At 37.5% G+C, this 21,429-nt stretch overlaps 1 protein-coding gene across 2 annotated transcripts in view; it reads left to right on the top strand.

The window, feature by feature from the left end:
• LOC126268105 (TGF-beta receptor type-1) overlaps positions 1-21,429 on the top strand; it is a 197,861-nt gene that overhangs the window by 107,566 nt on the left and 68,866 nt on the right. Inside the window, exons 4-6 of one of the 2 annotated variants that reach the window (XM_049973616.1) lie at positions 6,310-6,555; positions 7,263-7,493; positions 20,015-20,182. In XM_049973616.1, the coding sequence (XP_049829573.1) occupies positions 6,310-6,555; positions 7,263-7,493; positions 20,015-20,182 (645 nt within the window). The remainder of the gene's footprint in view (positions 1-6,309; positions 6,556-7,262; positions 7,494-20,014; positions 20,183-21,429) is intronic. The other variant, XM_049973617.1, reaches the window with a different exon arrangement.

The raw sequence follows: 21,429 nt of genomic DNA on the forward strand, positions 1-21,429 counted from the left end.
AACCTTGTAACCTGTCATCGACTTTTGTTTCTTTCACCGATAGATTGATTTAGTACAAATTCGACAGATATCAAGCACTCATTAATTAATTATTCATGCTTAATTATGAATAGTATCATAGCCGTCACTTAATATTATGTATATTATGATTAAATTTTACTGCTAATTGTTAAATCTTGCACATTTAAGTCTCAGCAGCATGGTTAGCTTTCTCTTTGCTTGATAAGTGATGTGTAAAAAAGAAAACAAAACAGTCAAGTGTATTTTTGAAAAAGCTCCAACAAATAGAATAGAGTACACACGGTATATTCAGTTTTATCACAAAGAAGAGATATTTAGTTTTATGACAAAAGAAGAAGAAGAAAGAAAGAAAGAGAGAAAGAAAGAAAGAAAGAAATGTCATGTTAAATTATATCTGTGTGTTTATTCCAATCCATTATCTGTATTATGGTGTCACTTCTTGGAAAGCAGTGGGACTCTACCACATGAAATAAGTACTACAGTTTATGTGCAGATATATAATATCTTTGAATTAAAATTTTTAGATTTGTAAACATAATGCCACTGCCAGAGGGAAGTGAAACTCAGTCTGAACCACAGGCCAGAAGAGATGCTGTGACAAGAAGAAAGTTGAAAGTAACAATGGACTGTAGTAACTGAGATTCAAACTTAACTTTTAGTAACTGACAAAAGAAAATTTATAATTTCAAGATGACAGTTGGAACTTTAATGAAGTAACAGCATGCCAGTAGAAATAGAGAAATACACTACAGGCTGTGGAACAAGGAGACACTGATGGTCAGAATTGAGAAGTTGTGAATAGAAAAGAATAGGACATCTAGGCATGGAGAGAAATAGGATGGAAAGGAGGAATGGTAGGTTAAATATGAGAGTCAGTTCCCGTATCAATGGAAAGGCAGTAAAGGTGTTCCAAGTGATGAAATACATTATCATACAGGATACATTCGATAACAGTATGTTGAATGTTGTCAGACAACCTGCAGTTTCAAATGCTGACCAAAATTTGATTAGCTCTCTGTCAATGCGTGTGGTGTTATCGTTTATCCTCCCTTATTTGTTCAGTTTTACCAATTATTGATGCTGGAGTGTGCGATAATATTAGGCTAGGAGAAGTATATAGGACAGACTATGTTATGGAGATGTTCTAATGTGTAAGAAACAGTGGATTAGGAAAGCATGATCATGATATTATGGAACATGATAACTATCTTGTGAAATTTGGTAAATTCTGGAAGTTTGCTACAAAATGGCTCTGAGCACTATGGGACTTAACTTCTGAGGTCATCACTCCCCTAGCACTTAGAACTACTTAAACCTAACTAACCTAAGGACATCACACACATCCATGCCCGAGGCAGGATTTGAACCTGCGACTGTAGCAGTCGCACAGTTCCAGACTGTAGCGCCTAGAACCGCTCAGCCACCCTGGCCGGCGAAGTTAGCCACAAGATGGGTCTTTACTGAAACCAAAAATATTCCACACGTAACTGTCTGCTGAAAGAGTTTTGCTCATTCTCTTCTAGGATGCAAATAGAGTAATTTTGGAGTATTACGAGTATTACATGGATAGGGGAGTGACAGTAACCAGTACTTTTTATCCAGGCAGGCTATTTAGACATCCTAGTTTCTGAGCTAAACTTAAAAGCTGTAGTAGCTTTAACAAATTTTAATTCTGTGTATTATTTGTGTTATTTGCTAACAAGGTCATTTAGTTTGGCTTTGGAATTGGGCACAGGGTTGTGAGAGCAGATTTTCTTTGTGATGCTAACTAGCAATTGACAAAAACCCTCTCCTTCACACTTCTCTACATCATCAGGAACCCCAATTTCAGGGACCTTGTCTGCTGGAAAACAATAACTTCAAAATGGGCAAAAGGAATGCTATGAGTTACACATATTGGCAGCTTGTTTTAACACTTGGTAAAAATTTGCTTCTTTTGCATCCTACATAGTACTGGAAAAGTAGAGTCAAAATTTATTTTCTCAGAATATATTTAAAACACAACAGACTGAGATGGATGATAAAGTGAGTGATGCTCTGTGTAAAATATTTTGGAATTGTAATCTGGTAACAGTAGCTCTGTAGGTATGATCAGAAATATAAATAATATCATGAATGATTAAAAAATTCCTGACAGTGATGAATGTTAGTACAACAAAAATAGATACATAACAATATTATGAAAAGGAAAGTTGCAACTTACCATATAGCAGAGCTGCTGAGTCCTACATAGACACAACAAAAAGACTCTTACAATTAAAGCTTTCGGCCATTAAGGCCTTCATCAACAATAGTCGACAGACACACAAACACACACCCACACACTCAAGCAAACACTGCTCACACACATGATTGCAGTCTCAGACAACTGAAACTTGGTGGTTCTCAGTTGTGTGTGTGTGTGTGTGTGTGTGTGTGTGTGTGTGTGTGTGTGTGTGTGTGTGTGTGTGTGTGTGCGTGCTCTATTGTTGATTAAGGCCTTAATGGCCGAAATCTTTAATTGTGAGTGTATTGTTGTTGTGCCTATCTGAGACTCAGCATCTCTGTCTACGCTATATGGTGAGTAGCAACTTTCCTTTTCATAATATTGTTACATTCGATCCTGGATTTTCAATTGTTTGAAAAATAGATATATCTTGTAGTCACCAGTAGGTATAGATCCAAAGATGACAGAGCTTAGTAACACAAATACATATTGCAAAATCAAGACCATTACACTAATTACCTTTATTTGTCCTTTGAAGTCCTTTACAAATTGTTATTTCTCTACCTGTAGGAACTGCTATACTTTCACTAGAAACAAACAACTTGCAAACAATACAAGATCAGTGCTCTAGAGCAGCAGTTCGCAATGTAGGGTAATTACCCCTTAAGGGGTAATTTTCTGAGGATAAAAACAAGTGACGAAAGTAAATTATTTTTAAAAGATCATTACTACCATCAATATTTAGTAAGCCTGTATTGCTGACTAGTACATTTGTTACCAATAAAAACATTTTTTCAAGTACAACACAGTCTCAATATTTCAGTTCTCAGAATTACGAGTGTCTCATAAATCCGAGCCTCATAATAATAATTATAATAATAAAAACTAGTTTATGGCATGTCAAACCTTGATCCATTTCCCCCTGCCGCTGGTGGCACAACACCTGTTCAGTGAGACCACACATACACTTCTCCCAATCTTTAATTGGTTACATAAGCACACCTTTTGTTGTAACAGGTTTTTTATTGTTGGTAAGGTACAGTGTTGTACTTTGCTTTCTTTGTTGACTATTTTGCTTGTATGCCCAAAAATGACTGCTGCAACAAAAAAAAAGCAAATTTGTGTCTTTGAATGTAAAGATAGAAGCACTGAAATAAACTAACAAATAAGAAATAATAATAATAAAAAAAATTGCTCTTGAATGCGATGTTGACAAAATTACTCATGGTGACTGGCCAAGTAACTGACTTAAATTGGAACAGTTTCCTTCAACAAAATGCTCTGAAGATTCTCTCAACTGAAAAATGATAAAGAAGTTGGGTATTGAAAAAAAAAAGAAAAAAGAAAAACCATTGTTTTATTTCTTTTCCCAAATAAATTTTGAAAGTGTGGTTTTCGATAGTTTGAGGTGGTCCTGGTCCAGTTTACCTCAAATTATCGAAACTGTACTGTTCTAGCATTAACACATGACAATGTGGTGGAGGTTACAGCTTGTGAAAGTAATGTATGAACATCATCTTCCACACACATGTGACTGCACACAGGCTAATTGTATAAGTAAGGTTTGGAACCACTACTCTAAAGAAAGAAGTGTTTGTAGTGTGGTGTGAAAGTTTCATTACATATGCTATGCTTGCAATACCCTCATAATTTTATTAGACATTCAGTGTAGTCATTAGTAAGGTTCTTGTACGAAGGAACTTTCATAGGCAGTAAAATTTATTCATTTCTGGTTTCCAGAAAGCTTAAAAAATTTTTACTAAATTGGTTATCAGACCTACATCTTTGACCTCATTTGTTAGTAAACAAAACAGTAACATTATGGAAGTAAAATCACATATTTTGTACGTGTATATTACAAGCTCATTAGAAACTTCTTATTGGGTGGCAGTAGCCTGGTAAGACAAGTACAAGAGCTGACACATTACTGAAAAAGCGATTGATTAAATTAGTAGTGGTAAAAAAAAAAACCGCTTGCTATGAATGTTTAAAGTGAATAGCAATGACAATGGTGCAAGAAAACCAAGTAGTATAATAAAAAAAATCCCGTGGACAATGGGCTTGGATCTACTACAATAACTGAGAGTTAATTTGTTCTATATGTGACTTTGTATTAATGTTTGAAGTGAATGAGAGTGGTGCCTGAAGATCAAGTAATATAATAAAGTAGCTTTATGTCCAAATAAACCTAGGGACAATTAACTTTGACCTGCCACAATATCTGAGAGTGTGCAATGTTTGCGTGGTAGAGTAATTATGGTGTACGCATACGTGGAGAAGGTGTTTGATCAGCAGTCGCCGACATAGTGTAACTGAGGCAGAATAAGTGGAACCAGCCCAAATTCCCTGAGGCAGATGGAAAACCATCTTAAAAACCATCCACAGACTTGCCAGCTCACTGGACCTCGACACTAATCTGCCGGGCGGTTTCTTGCCGGGGACCGGCACGTCTTCCCGCCCAGAAAGCAGTGCCTTAGACTGCATAGCTAAGCAGGCGGGCAGTTGGCCACGAAAACAACATAATGTGCAAGTAGTAAGGTGAGAAAATTGCAAAAGAAGTTTTACGTGCCTATTATGTGGTTTATGTATGTGTGCTAAGGTGCTGGACAATAGAGCTCATGGTGGTCAAGTGATTAGTATTCGAACTTTGTGAGATGAATGAATATGAGGTGACAGTTCGACTTGTACTCAAACTTAGTTATTAGTTTTGTAACACTGTTCATTATTTAATTTATATGTCATTTGAGAGGTAATATAATGGAGAAAAAAACCATGTGCATTTGCATGAAGTTTCAATTTATGAGTTCCATGTCTGTATGAGAAACGTGTGACATCGAGAGTACGTCTAATGAATAGTTGTACCTTACTTTTGTGGTCTGGCATATTGTGAATTACTATATTACTGATTGTGAATAATGTCACTCACATAATTATTTATTGAGGTATGAATTAGGGTTTCCAAGCCTGTCCCTCATCTGTGAAAATTTAATTACAAATAGTAAATAGTCAAATAACATATGAAATTCACTAGAGTGTCATGAAAATGCATGTGGCTTTCTTTTCATTATATTACCTTTCAGATGTCACATAAATTACATAATGTGACAAGTGACGAAGAAATATAGATCAAAAATTAAGTGTTTGTGGGACTCAAACTGTTGATTCATCCATGCCACTCTTGCAAAGCATAAATGCTAACCATCTGACCACAAAGACTTCTTATGTCTAGCAGCTTTGCACAGATACATCGACTACATGATAGATGCGTAAAACTTCTCTTGCGATTTTCTTGGAATTGTCAGAGTAGTGCACTCCACTTATATTGTTTTTGTGATCTACTAAAGGTGTACAAAGTTTGAAGTAAATCTGTGATCTCAACGTCTTGGTCTCTCCTTGTTTGTTCAGATACAAATGCTGAAGTGCCATTTGTGCCTTGATAAAAGATATAAGTAAAAATAGAGTTGCCATGGCTTCCTACACTCTGCTGTTACAAAATTATTCACAGTGAATTACTTTGAAGAGAGTATCATATATAGTCTACTGTGTGTAGACAGTGTTTTGAGCTACCTCTCTCTGCAATGTTAATTCTTAATTTAATTGGAAGTTGAATGAGTTGTTGGTGGATTATATTGCAGAGAGTAAACCATTTCCATTACTTTCATGGCAGAAGAAGAAAGGTCTGAAAGCCTAGATACATTCACAACTGAGACAGGATTGCATTCTGCAAATGCAGCAAGAACACTTTTAATTTTTGCTGCATTTGATTAGAGAGAAAAAAAGAGGATGTAATGATGAAAAACAGGTGCACCATTATGAAGGTATAAGACGTGGAGTAAATGCTTACAACAGTTAGTTGCAGATTAATTATATTATCACTGATACAAAGGATTATCCAACATCTCACTACCTGTAAATTCACTTTATGCTCCAAATTCCCCCCCTCTTCCCACTGTATACACCAAGGTTTTCTACAACTATCAGTTACAATTCTTCTTCCTTTTCTTTTTTTTACTATTTTTGAGAAGTAATTACTTGTTCTGTGCATTCAGTGTTTTATCTTTCCATTATTCTTGTATTGTCAGCAGACCAACACGTACTTCGAGGACCTGTGATGGGAAAGTGGGAACTAGCAATAGTAATTGCAGGCCCAATTGTAATATTCTGTTTTCTATCAGTAATGGCCTACTGTTTCTGGAATCACCAGAAGCGGAGACTGCATCAACTTAGGTATCATCCAGATGATTCAATTGAAGCTCCCGATCATCCTATTCTGGGAGGTGTATCGTTGAGAGATATGATTGAGATGACCACTAGTGGTTCTGGTTCCGGTATGTACCCTGACACAAGTTGTTTTAAATTCAGTATATGCATAAAAGCTGTATTCACATTATATAATGTATCTCATGTGATTTCTTGTTTAATATTAATATTATTTTTGTGGATTCAATGACAATGATGAACATTGCATGATTATTATGCCATATTAGGCAGTCTAATACCAACAAATGCATAAATTTCTTTCTGATGAGTGGTTCTGTTTATTCCTTGGCAGTGCTCCTCAGAGAACTCATCATAGGAAATATTTAATGGCATTTATTAGTTGAATAAGTCTACTGCAAGCTTTCTTACTTAGATAATTAAACATAATGTTTCCATTATCGTTTATTGAGTCTCTGCATGATTTGATTGTTGCTAAATATCGCAAAATATTCTGCCAATTTGACACTTGCTGAATTGTTAATTTGCACCTAGTTGTATCCTCACAACACTCGAAAACATCATACAGTAATTTTATTTTTTTTACTATATATTCTTCAAAATTATATGTGCATTTTTTGTGTATGTTCACTCAATGTATGCACATCATGTGTATGTCCAATAACTTTTCAGACAGTATGGCAACTTTTCAAAAATGCTGGCTATTTATGTCTGATTTAACAAGATATTAAATACAAAATGTGAATGTTCATTAGATGATGAATTCATTATAACTTTTTTACTTGTTGATTGTCATTTTATGTCCTTTTTTTCACAGGTCTGCCTCTTCTTGTCCAACGCAGTATAGCAAGACAGATTCAGCTGGTTGAAATTATCGGTAAAGGACGCTTTGGGGAAGTGTGGAGGGGTCGATGGCGGGGAGAAAATGTTGCAGTAAAAATTTTTTCATCTCGGGAGGAAAGGTCATGGTTTCGGGAAGCAGAAATTTATCAGACAGTTATGCTGAGACATGACAATATTTTGGGTTTCATAGCAGCAGACAATAAAGGTACCAAAAACTGTTTAGTTTACAAGTAGCTGCAGTAGTAGTAGCCACCTCTAGCTATATTACATTGTTATTCCAATTTACTCACAAAACTCATCATCTCCTTCATTCCATTTGAATCTTATATCATTCATACTTGGTTACATTTGAAACAATGAGAGAGAAAAAGAACAACAGCAACAGTCCAGTACAAAAATGGGGCATTTACTCAGTATGCATAATGTCTGCATATTTACTTTGTTTGATAAAGGCATTCTTATTGGGAAGACAAAAGTCTCTAGTCTTTTCAAATTTCTTCACACTGTATAGAACTGAAATTAAGTAATCTTTAACTTCTAAGTGTACTTGTATTTTATATGCTTTTACTTCTTTGTGGTAGTTTGTTGTGCAGAATGAATCCAGTATTTGTGGGATCCTTTTCAGTTAATTTAAGCCATTTGGTTGTAAGATAGTAATGGCAAATGTTTTGTGTATAAGGGGAATCATAAAGTTCCAGTTATCACCTAGCAAAAATAAAGTTAATTAATCTTCTTCATCAAGCTTTTGATGGAGACCATTGAGTAGTGATGGCAAATATGAGGACAGATAAAATGTAAGAAATAAAGTCATAAAGGGAGAAGAAAATAAAAATGTGGTAACTAAAGGCTAGGGAGGTACAAGAAAAGTTCAGAGAGTTACTCAAGCTTAAAATCCCAAAGACTGAATGTCGAAGTAGGAAGAGGGATGGAATAAGTTCAAAGAGCATTTGCAAGCTCTGCAGAGAGCACACATGCCAGAATGTCTGGCAGGACAAAGGATAAGGAGACACCATGGCGGAATGAACAGACAAAGTAAGCAATAAAAGAAAAGGACAAAGCATAGCCTGAATGGAATGCAGATAAAAGGAAGAAAGAAAAAGGAAATACCAGGAAAGTAAAAAGAAGTATAAGAAAGTGTAGTGAAAGAAAAGAGGAAAACCTGGGAGGAATGCATATGTGAGATGGGAAAGCATGTTACAGGTGTTAAAAGGATGCTGCATGGAATTACAAAAAGTAAGAGGAAGGAAAGCTCTTAAACAAAGCTGGTGAAAGGGGGAAATGAAGAGCTAATAATGCAACCAGAGGAGATAAACAAAAGATGGAAAAAATGCTTTGACAAACTACTGGATGTTGAAAGGAGAGGCCTGGAAGAAGAGAATAAACTAGCACTGAGAAGAATGAAAACAGGAAAGGCATCTGGGATAGATGGAATGACTGTGGAGGTATGGGGATGATAAGAGCTGTTGGACCTACTGGGCTACAGTGGTTATGTAAACTGCTATGATGCATATGGAGTCAGAAACATGTGCCTGAAAAGTGGGGAAAGGGAATAATAATTCCAGTGTTCAAACAAACGACAAGAAAGTATACAAATATCAAGGAATCACACTCATATCACAAATAGCAAAAGTAGTTGAGAGGGTACTGGAGATAAAAATGATGGAAAAAGTGGAAGGTCAGTTAGAAGAGGAGCAGTACAGCTTTTGACACAGTAGATCAACTGTGGACCCAATCTTAAGTATGAGACAGTTGGTGGAAAGGCCTTGGGAATATGGAAAAGCTCTGGCAATTATATTTTGTGGTTTAGTGTAGGGTTACAATAGTGTTACCAGAGAAAAGACATGGGAAATCTTGGAGAGAAATGGAGGCAGAAAACAAACAGTAGACTTATTTCAAACAGTGTATGACAAAAGCTTCAGTTGTGTCCAGACTCAAGTTGAAAGAACTGATTGATTTTAAAAAAAATGTTGTGTGGTTGAGACAAAGAAGTGTGGTGTTGCCAATATTATCTATAATGGCAACGGCTGAAATTATTAAAGAGATGAAAGAAGTTCATCGAGGTAGGGAGATGAAGTTATTGTTATTTTCCAAAGGTATTGTGGTGTGGGGAACCATCAGTAATGAGGCCCAAGAACAAATAGACATCTTAAATGCAGAAATCGAGAGACGTGGAATTAAATGTAGTGTGGATAACAGAAAGATTGTGGTGGTAACCGGAGGAGACAGTGAAGGCAAGGGACAAATTTACATTAAAGGACAGGATACTGAAATTGTAGATAACTTTAAATATGGAGGAAGTGTGATAATGGGAAACACAAGAATAGAGGCATGGGAGGGGATTCATTTGGGGAAGAGAGGTGCCACTAAAGTGTAAGAAAGAGCTGTACAAGACTTACTTCAAACCCATACTGACATACACATCAGAGACCTGGACAAAGACAAGAAGAGAGGAGAGTGGAAACCAAATCAGTGAAATGCAATTCCTGAGATGTATGTTAGGGAAAGCAAGGAGAGAGAGAGTGAGAAATGGAGATGTTAGGAGCAAAATTGGAGCACAAAAGCTGAATGAGAGAATTTAGAGGAACAGGTTAAGACAGTTTGGACATGTAAAGAGCATGGAAGAGTACCAAAATGAATGATAGAATCCAAGTTTGAGAGCAAAAGGGAGACCTAGAGAAACATGGATTGACTCAATAAAAACAAATTTAAGAAGAAAGAATTTGGACTGAAACAAAATAGTTATAGAAGAAGAATGGTGAGAAGATAGAGGAAAGCAGAGAAGCACCATAAATATCCCAATCCCACCTGATGTTGTATAAATGGGAAATGAAGACAATGATGCTGAATTAATTTTCTGATTGTTTGCAGGCAGATGTCTGCAATCCTAGCACACATTGACATACACAGTACCATAGCACGCTGCTAGAAGAGACAAAACTGAATGGTGAAGGCCGTTGATAAAAAGAAATATTGCACAGTAATTCATTTTCTGCATTTGAATGGGAACAATGGTGCAACAACAATCCACGCTGAGTTTGTGTAAATATGAGGCAACAATACACCATCATAGGACACAGTGCTTAAGTGGCACAGACACTACCAGTGTGACAGAGAATGAATTGGCAGACCATCTCTCTGTAAAAAACTGGGAATTTCAAGGGAAGTGGAGGCCCTGGTTCCCTAAAGACAAGCATATCACAGTCTATCTGATAGCGGAAAAAGTGAAAATTGGTTGTGGATCAGTTTTCAACATCTGAGTTTTGTAATTGCTCATTCCCTTTCAAAAACCCCAGTGTTGGAAATATTGCAACTTTGTCAGGCGAATCCATGACTTCTGTAACCACGTGGTTACCTTGGACAAGTGCTTGATGTATCACTTTGTCCCAGGGACAAAGAAGCAAAGTAGGTAGTGGGAAACATGTGGGTTCACCACTACCAAAAAAGGTGAAGCTCGAGCCATGATTGGGCAAGGTGACACTAGGTGTTTTTTTGGGACTGCCTTGATATGATGCTAACAAGTTGTGCTTATAAGGAGCCAAACTATCACTTGAGCTTACTACTGAGATATCCTGGTGAGGTTATAGAAGGCTGTAAAGACAAAATGTTGCGGGAAGCTATCCTAGGGAGAGTCTTTGATCTATGACACCACCTCAGCTCATTTTGCACAGTGCGCAGTCACACATGCTTCACACACTGTCACACATGATTCTGTGGGCTATCAAATTTTGCCTCATCCCCAATATTCTCCTGACATGGCACCATAAGTTTTTTCTCTTTCCTTGGGTAAAGAAACTATTGTGTGATAAGCATTTCCAGAAGGCTGGCTAGGTGATATTTGAGATGGAATGGTTTCTGAACAGTAAAAATGCAGACTTGTACAACCAATGTCTCTGGCAAGTCACCCGTCTTTGGGAAGAATGTGTTCCATTGAAGGGTGAGTGTGTGGAGAATGACTGACAGGTTTAATGGTCATAGCTTGATATTTTTTTAATTATAATTGTGTATGTTTCTGTTTAACAGAGCTTTGCAGCTATTTTTTAAGTATGTAGTTTTTCATAGAAACACAGGGAGGACATATTCAATATGCTATATCTAGTTTTTTGAGTCATCTCTGTGTGAGTACCTTGGAAATGAGTTTTTTTAATTTACCTGATAGCTTTCTGTAGTTTCACAACCTCTCTTTGTGTATATGCTGTCTGTCCTCATGTTTAGATTCAATAAGAAAAGTGTGAATAGTTTAGGGCATTCTAAATTTAGTGCATTTTCTTCCCCAGACAACTTTTGTCATTAGGAATATGCTGGAGCTGATAATGAAACAAATTAGAATGATAAGTTGCTGCTGTGTCGTGTGACTATCAGTTACAACACATGAAACTTTATATTTTTCCGTTTCCATGCAGGAATTTATGGTTTTCTACTTCTTTTATAACTGAGTCTGCAACTGAAGATGAATATCATCGGACTGTAGTGATCTCTTCACATGTGTCAGTGTATATATTGTCTTGTTTCCATTTACATACAACTTGTTCTCACGGAAATACCTATAGCTCCTTTCATACTTTGAAAAACTCTTTAATACTCGTTCTTCTGTTAAGTGTGTACTAGCTATGAGTGAAGTTTCATATGTGTACATTATGAAAATGACATCTACTGCAGTAGGCATATTATTCACATATGTAATGAAGAGATATGATCCTATCATCAATCCCCAAGGAACACCATCTTTATCAGCTGTGCATTGGAGCACTCACATTGCTATCAACCATTTTATTCTTTGTATACTAGGATGTCCATTATTTCAGTGCTGGAGCAGGGTAATCTTAAAACAATACTTTAGAACATACATCAGATAATGGCTGTATATTTTTTACTGTTATGACAGCAAACTTGAACCCAACTTTTCTTTATTATTGTGACTGACTGTTGGCAAAAGGAAATACACCTAAAAAAAGGAGAAGAAGAAGAAGAAGAAGAAGAGTTCACAACTACATTAAACTAACAATGTCATGCATGCTATTGTTCCCTGCAAAACCCTGACACAACATTTAAGGTTAAGTATTCAAAGAGAGGCCAGAAACAATAGTCTCAACCACACATCATGTTTCCTATAACTGTTTCTTTCACATGTCATTAGAATCAAATTTTATTATCTAGAACTACTGTATTAGCATTACAGAGCTTACAGTTCTCGACACCATTAAATAAAATTTGGCACAAACTGTTGGCACATGGGCAGATGCAGACAGTTTCGCACATTTTTGTTACTCAAATTGCCTCATAATCGCGACTTATTTAGTTTCATAATTGACTGAAACCTTTCACTCATATATGTTGATTGAAACTTTGTTGTCACTTTTTTAGCCCCATTATGGAGATATGGATACTCTCTTGTTCCTGAGGAAGTATTGTAGAACACCCAGATAGTTTTAATGTAAAAGAATTTGTCTTTTAAATGGGAATTACATAACATATCAAGCAATCCAATCTGTTCATGCAAAGTGATGCTTTTAATTGGAAAACCATTCCAAAACAGATCTGAAATTGGCAGTGTTCTGAAGACATTTAGAAAACTGTCCCTGTTTGTCTTTCAATGCCACTGTGAATTCTTCTAAATTTGCATTTTCTTAAACGACAAAGGGACTAGGGAAATAGACTGTGTTCTTTTTCAGAAGTTGGCTCTTCCTCAGTGCAATTTCCTTTGTAAATCCATTGTTTCCCTGTCAAATGAGAGATAAGTTGCTTCCGCCTTTAACATCTTACTGAGGGCATTCAAGACTGTCCACTAAAAATGTGATGTCTGTTCTCAATTTTGTAGCTTCTAAATTTGTTCCTGCTGCCTGTTTCCTTCATAAATTAATATTGGTGTGTCTTAAATCAAAAAATCTTTCCAGGCATGTTCCTCAAATAACCAATGTATTACACAATAATTCAAAGTGATTCTCAAGGTTGTGCACTAATTGAAGCAGCTGATAGAGAACTCGAAATAAAATTTTGGAATAGAAACTTACAGTCTTCAAAGTTATCTTGAGTCAGTGAAAGCTTTGGAATGTCAGAACAACAAGGACAAAAAGTGCACATATGCTTAAGTTCAGCAAAGGTGGTGTACTGTTTACTCAACAGATGGTGTCCAAATTGACAACCACCACATTCATCAGGCAGTGCACAAACCTCATCAAATGCTTCAAGTATCCTGGCAAGAGGTATTTTTTTGTCGGCAACTTCTTTCATGTACGAGAGAGGGTTTTGATATATTCCCCCCCTAAAAAAGAGTGATTCAGATCAGGAGAGCAAGGGTAGCCTTGCATTCAGACCTTCTGATCCAGCACCTGGGATATCCAGCATTGTTCATTTACTGTCCTTGTTATTCCTGATATTTCAAAGCTTTCACTTGCTCAGGTTTACTTCCAAGATTTCGAATTTTGACTCCTATATCAGCTGTTTCAATTTGTGCCCAACCTTCTGAATCACCCTGTATAATATCTTCATAATTTTTAATCAGTTCCATCAAAAATGGTTGAAACTGACAGTGTAATAACACATGCGACTTCAGACAATTTATTAGTTCCATCACCAATTTCATCACATGCTCCATGCCTGAAAATTTATCAAAGAGTGCTTCTTTATATACAAAACAATGAATCCTATACAAATCTTCTTTTGATTCCTGAAATTTTTTGCAGTTTCATCACCAACTAAATCTTTTAAAATTCGTAGTGCATGGTGTTCTAATGCCATTCTGTAATGAATAAGTGGTTCTTACAATTATGTGACAGCATAATATATGTTTAGGCTTTATTGTGCTTTCCTTCAAAAATGAACTGTGATTTTAAAGGCTTGTAATGATAGTTTTCTAGAAGACTTCTCTGTGAATGTATGCCCCATTGTAACAGCCACTGTACGTTTGAACTTTGTTTTGTAACAACAGAATATAGTGAGGGACAAACAGAGCTGCCACTGTAATGCTGATGAACTGGCAACCAAATAGTGCTGCATCAGATACTGGAAGCAACTCCGGCACATTACACTGCTAAATGTCACAGTGCACTGAGTAGCTCCAAGAAGGATTGGGTAAAGGTGTGGTAGACATAGTGGCAGGGACATACGGAGTAGTGTTGAGACAAGTTGAACCCCAGACTGCATGCATGTTTTGCTTATGTGAAGTTTTGCACACCTTGACCAACCCCAGTAGGTGTTATGTAAGGTGCATAGTGCAACATTTTTTGAAAATTTTTAACAAGATTTTGTTGACAGATGTTTTCCAAATTGTGGAAATAGGAAATATCAGTTTTGCTTTTAAATCCAGTGAAAAGTTTTAGATTTGTTAATTTATTCTGCAGAAGAAATCTACATTTGAATTTGTAATTTGCAAGCCTCAACAACGAGCATGGTGGAGGTTTCATGGTATACCAAAATCATTTGGACCTTATCTTCCTGTTCCATCAGAAGATGATACATATGAAGGAAGAGTGTCAGTGTTCCTATGATGTGTTGTTGTGGTCTTCAGTCCTGAGACTGGTTTGATGCAGCTCTTCATGCTACTCTATCTAATGCAAGCTTCTTCATCTCCCAGTACCTACTGCAACCTACATCCTTCTGAATCTGCTTAGTGTATTCATCTCTTGGTCTCCCTCTACGATTTTTACCCTCCACGCTGCCCTCCAATGCTAAATTTGTGATCCCTTGATGCCTCAGAAAATGTCCTATCAATCAATCCCTTCTTCTAGTCAAGTTGTGCCACAAACTTCTCTTCTCCCCAATCTTATTCAATACTTCCTCATTAGTTATGTGATCTACCCATCTAATCTTCAGCATTCTTCTGTTACACCACAAGCTTCTATTCTCTTCTTGTCCAAACTATTTATCGTCCATGTTATTCCAATCAACATTGTCAAAAGCTTTCTCTAAGTCTACAAATGCTAGAAATGTAGGTTTGCCCTTCCTTTATCTAGCTTCTAAGGTAAGTCGTAGGGACAGTATTGCCTCACGTGTTCCAACATTTCTACGGAATCCAAACTGATCTTCCCCGAGGTTGGCTTCTACTAGTTTTTCCATTCGTTTGTAAAGAATTCGCGTTAGTATTTTGCTGCTGTGACTTACTAAACTGATAGTTCAGTAATTTTCACATTTGTCAACACCTGCCTTCTTTGGGATTGGAATTATTATATTCTTCTTGAAGTCTGAGGATATTTCACCTGTCTCATACATCTTGCACACCAGATGGTAGAGTTTCGTCAGGACTGGCTCTCCCAAGGCCGTCAGTAGTTCCAATGGAATGTTGTCTACTCCGGGGGCCTTGTATCCACTCAGGTCTTTCAGTGCTCTGTCAAACTCTTCACACAGTATCGTATCTCCCATTTCATTTTCATCTACATTCTCTTCCATTTCCATAATATTGTCCTCAAGTACATCGCCCTTGTATAGACCCTCTATATACTCCTCCCACCTTTCTGCTTTCCGTTCTTTGCTTAGAACTGGGTTTGCATCTGAGCTCTTGATGTTCATACAAGTGGTTCTCTTATCTCCAAAGGTCTCTTTAATTTTCCTGTAGGCAGTATCTAACTTGCCCCGAGTGAGATAAGCTTCTACATCCTTACATTTGTCCTCTGGCCATCCCTGCTTAGCCATTTTGCACTTCCTGTCGATCTCATTTTTGAGACGTCTGTATTCCTGTTTGCCTGCTTTATTTACCACATTTTTATCTTTTCTCCTTTCATCAATTAAATTCAATATTTCTTCTGTTACCCAAGGATTTCTACTAGCCCTCGTCTTTTTACCTACTTGATCCTCTGCTGCCTTCACTACTTCATTCCTCACAGCTACCCGTTCTTCTTCCACCATATTTCTTTCCCTCATTCCTGTCAATTGCTCCCTTATGCTCTCCCTGAAACTCTGTACATCCTCTGGTTCTTTTAGTTTATCCAGATCCCATCTCCTTAAATTCCCACCTTTTTGCAGTTTCTTTAGTTTTAATCTACAGTTAATAACCAATAGATTGTGGTCAGAGTCCACATCTGCCCCTGGAAATGTCTTATAATTTAAAACCTGGTTCCTAAATCTCTGTCTTACAATTATATAATCTGATACCTTTTAGTATCTCCAGGGTTCTTCCATGTATACAACCTCCTTTCATTATTCTTGAACCAAGTGTTTGCTATGATTAAGTTATGCTCTGCGCAAAATTATGCCAGGCGGCTTCCTCTTTTATATCTTTGCCCCAGTCCATATTCACCTACTATGTTTCCTTCTCTCCCTTTTCCTACTACCGAATTCCAGTCACCCATGACTATTAAATTTTCGTCACCCTTCACTATCTGAATAATTTCTTTTATCTCATCATACATTTCATGAATTTCTTCATCATCTGCAGAGCTAGTTGGCATATAAACTTGTACTACTGTAGTAGGTGTGGGCTTCGTATCTATCTTGGCCACAATAATGCGCTCACTATGCTGTTTGTAGTAGCTTACCTACACTCCTATTTTTTTATTCATTATTAAACCTACTTCTGCGTTACCCATATTCGATTTTGTATTTATAGCCCTGTATTCGCCTGACCAAAAGTCTTGTTCCTCCTGCCACCGAACTCCACTACTTCCCACTATATCTAACTTTAACCTATCCATTTCCCTTTTTAAATTTTCTAACCTACCTGCCCGATTAAGGGATCTGACATTCCACGCTCCGATTCGTAGAACGCCAGTTTTCTTTCTCCTGATAACGACATCCTCTTGAGTAGTTCCCGCCCGGAGACCCGAATGGGGGACTATTTTACCTCCGGAATATTTTACCCAAGAGGACGCCATCATCATTTAATCATACAGTATAGCTGTATGCCCTCGGGAAACATTACGGCTGTAGTTTCCCCTTGCTTTCAGCCGTTCGCAGTACCAGCACAGCAAGGCCGTGTTGGTTATTGTTACAAGGCCAGATCAGTCAATCATCCAGACTGTTGCCCATGCAACTACTGAAAAGGCTGCTGCCCCTCTTCAGGAACCACGCGTTTGTCTGGCGCCTCAACAGATACACCTCCGTTGTGGTTGCACCTACAGTACGGCTATCTGTATCACTGAGGCACGCAAGCCTCCCCACCAATGGCAAGGTCCATGGTTCATGGGTGGAGGAGTGTTCCTATATATACAGCCAAATATTTCCATGGTGAGATGTAAGATGAAGGAAGTAATGTTTCTTGATACACACTGGAGTAAGAATCTTTGAGATGCATGGTGCCTTTCTTGTAGCACCTACCAGTGAAATTTGTTGAGCATTTCAGTGATGCTTCACGTTCACTAAACAAACCAGTGGCAAATAGTGTAGCACATTTATGAATCTTATGCATTTCTTCCATTAACCCAATTTGCTAAACATACCAGTCTGATGAAGAATGCTCAAGCCTTGGTTGATCCAGTGTTTTGTAAGTGGCCCCCTACATGCATGAATAACATGTTCTTGGGATTCTTCTGACAAATCTCTGTCTGGCATCTGCCTTCCTCATGACAAGATTCATGTACCGTGTGAACAAAAAGTCAGTATAAATTTGAAAACTGAATAAATCACGGAGTACTGTAGATAGAGAGGTACAAATTGACTCACATGCTTGGAATGACATGGGGTTTTATTAGAACAAAAAAAAAAAAAAAAAGTTCAAAAAATGTCTGAGAGATGGCACTTCATCTGATCAGAATAGCAATGATTAGCATAACAAAGCAAAGGTGATTTTCTTTACAGGAACTGCTCAATATGTCCACCATTATTCGTCAACAATAACTGTAATCCAGGTATAATGTTGTGAACAGCACTGTAAAGCATGTCCGGAGTTATGGTGAGGCATTGGTGTCTGATGTTGTCTTGCAGCATCCCTAGAGATGTCGGTCGATCAGGATACACTTGCGACTTCAGGTAACCCCAAAGCCAATAATCGCATGGACTGAGGTCTGGGGACCTGGGAGGCCAAACATGACAAAAGTGGCAGCTGACCACACGATCATCACCGAACGACGCGCGCAAGAGATCTTTCACACGTCTAGCAATATGGGGTGGAGCACCATCCTGCATAAACATTGTACGTTCCAGCAGGTGTTTATCAGTCAGGCTGGGGATGATGCGATTCTGTAACATATCGGCGTACCTCTCACCCGTCACGGTACAGTTTTGCTGTCCACCACCATCTGTCAGACTTTTGTGAACTTTGCGTTTTTTTTTTTTTTTTTTTTTTGTTCTAATAAAACCCCATGTCATTCCAAGCATGTGTGTCAATTTTTACCTCTCTATCTACGTTATTCCATGGTTTATTAAGTTTTCAAATTAATACTGGCTTTTTGATCACCCTGTAGTTTGTATTGAAACTCTTAGTTTGTTAACTGTTATCACTCACATGCCTGCGATATTTACCAAGTGTTGTATAAGAAAGGAAACTTGAAAGAGGGCCTGCTGTTTTAAGTGGATTTTACTATTTAAAAAAAAAATAAACAGATGATTAGTACGTTTAAATGGAATCTGATGAAATGAACTCATTTCACATCCTGCAGCTACCTACTGTTAAAATTCAGAGACTATACTATTGAGAATGAATTACAGGATGTAAACTACACCCACTTACAAAGATCACAATGATAAAACTAGGGAACTTGAAACGTAAAGAAGATTACAGGAAATCACTTTGTCACTGCTATCCACAAACGCAAGGTGAGACAAAAGAACTGTACAACTTTGGAATGGTATAGAAATTTATGGAGATAACTTACAGAATCGTTAAGTATGCTATTTTGTAGCAAACAATCTCAAGTTTCACATAATAGTGCCAAGTGTCATCTTGGTTTCATATGACTACCATTTGTGATGCAGCAAACATCCCACTGATTATCAATTTCTTCCCACACTCGTTGCAGCAAATTGAGTATAACTTTTGGAATGGTCACATAGATTAGATTTTTCAGGTCAGCTAAATTGTTTGGTACAGGAGAAACATATATATGATCTTTAATAGGACCCCAGGACCCCAGAGAAAGGAAGAAATCCAGTGGTTTCATGTCAGGGGAACTAGGCTGTGATGTGATTGGTCCTTCATGGGCAATCCACAGACCTGGGAAGCAATTATTGAAGAAACCTCAAACTTCCATGAGGAAATGAGGTCCACTGTCTTGTTGGCAGTAAACCATCCCATCTGGGTTATATTTGTCAATGTGTGAAATTAAATAGTTTTCAAAACCAATACACATAGTGAGCACACTCTGCACCAACGAAAGTAGCCATTTTAACTGTGCACTATGCTGGCACTCATGGTGGTGGAATGCAGTACTGATGCTCTATGTGTATCAAAATTGAGATTATTGGCTACAAAATGACCTATTTCCTGATTCTGTAAGTTATTTCGATGAATTTTTATACCATTTCATAGTTGTAATGTCCTTTTTGACATACCCCATTGAATAATAATAATAATAATAATAGTCATTATTTGTTCATAATAAAGTTGCAGTGATGTGAGAGGGAGGGAGGGGGTTGGGGGGTTGGGGGGGGGGGGGGGGTGGAAGATGATATATAAATGTGGAAGAAGCTAGTTTACATTAACCTCCATAAGGCAGATAGTGAGTTGTAAATGCGAATGTAGGTGAATGTAAATATGCTATCTTGTACTTCAAGGTGGCGCAGTGCATAAATATTACTAGGTTTGTTGGCAAGTACCTAAAATTGCTTAGTTCATTGCTGATTGTGACTTCTTTATTTCAGACAATGGAACATGGACACAGCTGTGGCTCATAACAGATTATCATGAAAATGGCTCCCTTTTTGACTACTTGAATAGGTGCACTGTGGACACAGCTGGCATGATCCGAATGTCCCTTTCCATAGCAACAGGTCTAGCTCACTTGCATATGGACATTGTCGGAACACAAGGTATCAGTATATTGTTCTGGATGTATTGAATTGCTATTATGTACACAACTGAAATGGAAATATTGATTATTGAAAATAGTATGTACTCTTGAAGCTTGTCGAGAAGGTTGGGCCTTCACTGTTAGTGCCCCTCCCCCTTCGATCTTGTCTCCCTCTCCCTCTACCTCCCTCCTTTTCCCCATTCCAATTGCACATGAAATTTCTAGCTGCTTTAGGTGCAGTATTGCATGAATGCATTAAGAACCTGTAAAATTCTTTGATACATTCACAAAAATAAGAATCTGATGCCATACTAAAGTACATTGTGTTAGTCCATGTGCTGTGGTATATGTTGTTCCTACAAATGTCTAATTGTAATCCTCTCTTCTTCTTTATGAACTTTACTTGACCATTGCAGCCTTACCATTCCAGCAACAGTAATATGATAAAATTTACTTCTGTAGGTTTTCGTTTATGTTATTCGTATACAATGATATTGTTAAAATTGCATACTTAACAATCTTTTCACGGTATTAGCTGTGATGTGCAGTGGGGCCTATGTGCTCCTTGAGGCCATTTCAATAACTGTGGAGGCCCAAGAGGAAACCTAAAAAGTGGTCATAAATGGGCCTTCAGTGAAGATATTGCTGTCTTGTGGTATGTGGGGTTGGTTCCCCAAAGGCTAAGGAAAGAAAACTCTGATTAAAAATCACCCCTCTGCTGAAAGAGATAGGGCTGACAACCCACTATGGAAAACTAATTCAACACATGAAACATCAATAAAGAAAGCTGGACTGGTCAACGGACACAAAAATGGGAAGGAAAAGGACAATGATAATGAACAATAAAATCATACAAGGAAGAGTAGAAATATAATTCATGATTCAGATTTATATATTGGAACCTGGAATATGAGGTTTCTGCATTGCCCAGAATGCCTGGGGATGCTACTAGATCAAAATAGGTAACTGGAAATGAAATATTAGGGCTCTGCTAAAAGTAAGGTGGACCAATAGTGGACTCTAGAAAAGTGAGCAGCTAGCATATTATACAGCTGCATGGGAGGAGCATAAGCTCTGAACAGTATTTGTATTTGTGGTACACCACCAGTTTAAGTATCTTGTGATGGGGCTCATACTTATTAGTTCAAGACTCTCACAGGATTAAGGGGAAATATTTCAATTATTCTACAATCACTGCGTATGCACCAACCAGAGAAGCTGAGAAAGAAGTAAGAGCTCCTGTAAAAAAAAAATGATGGCTGCCCA

The sequence above is a fragment of the Schistocerca gregaria genome, chromosome 4 (genome assembly GCF_023897955.1).
Source record: "Schistocerca gregaria isolate iqSchGreg1 chromosome 4, iqSchGreg1.2, whole genome shotgun sequence".
NCBI classification, from domain to species: domain Eukaryota; kingdom Metazoa; phylum Arthropoda; class Insecta; order Orthoptera; family Acrididae; genus Schistocerca; species Schistocerca gregaria.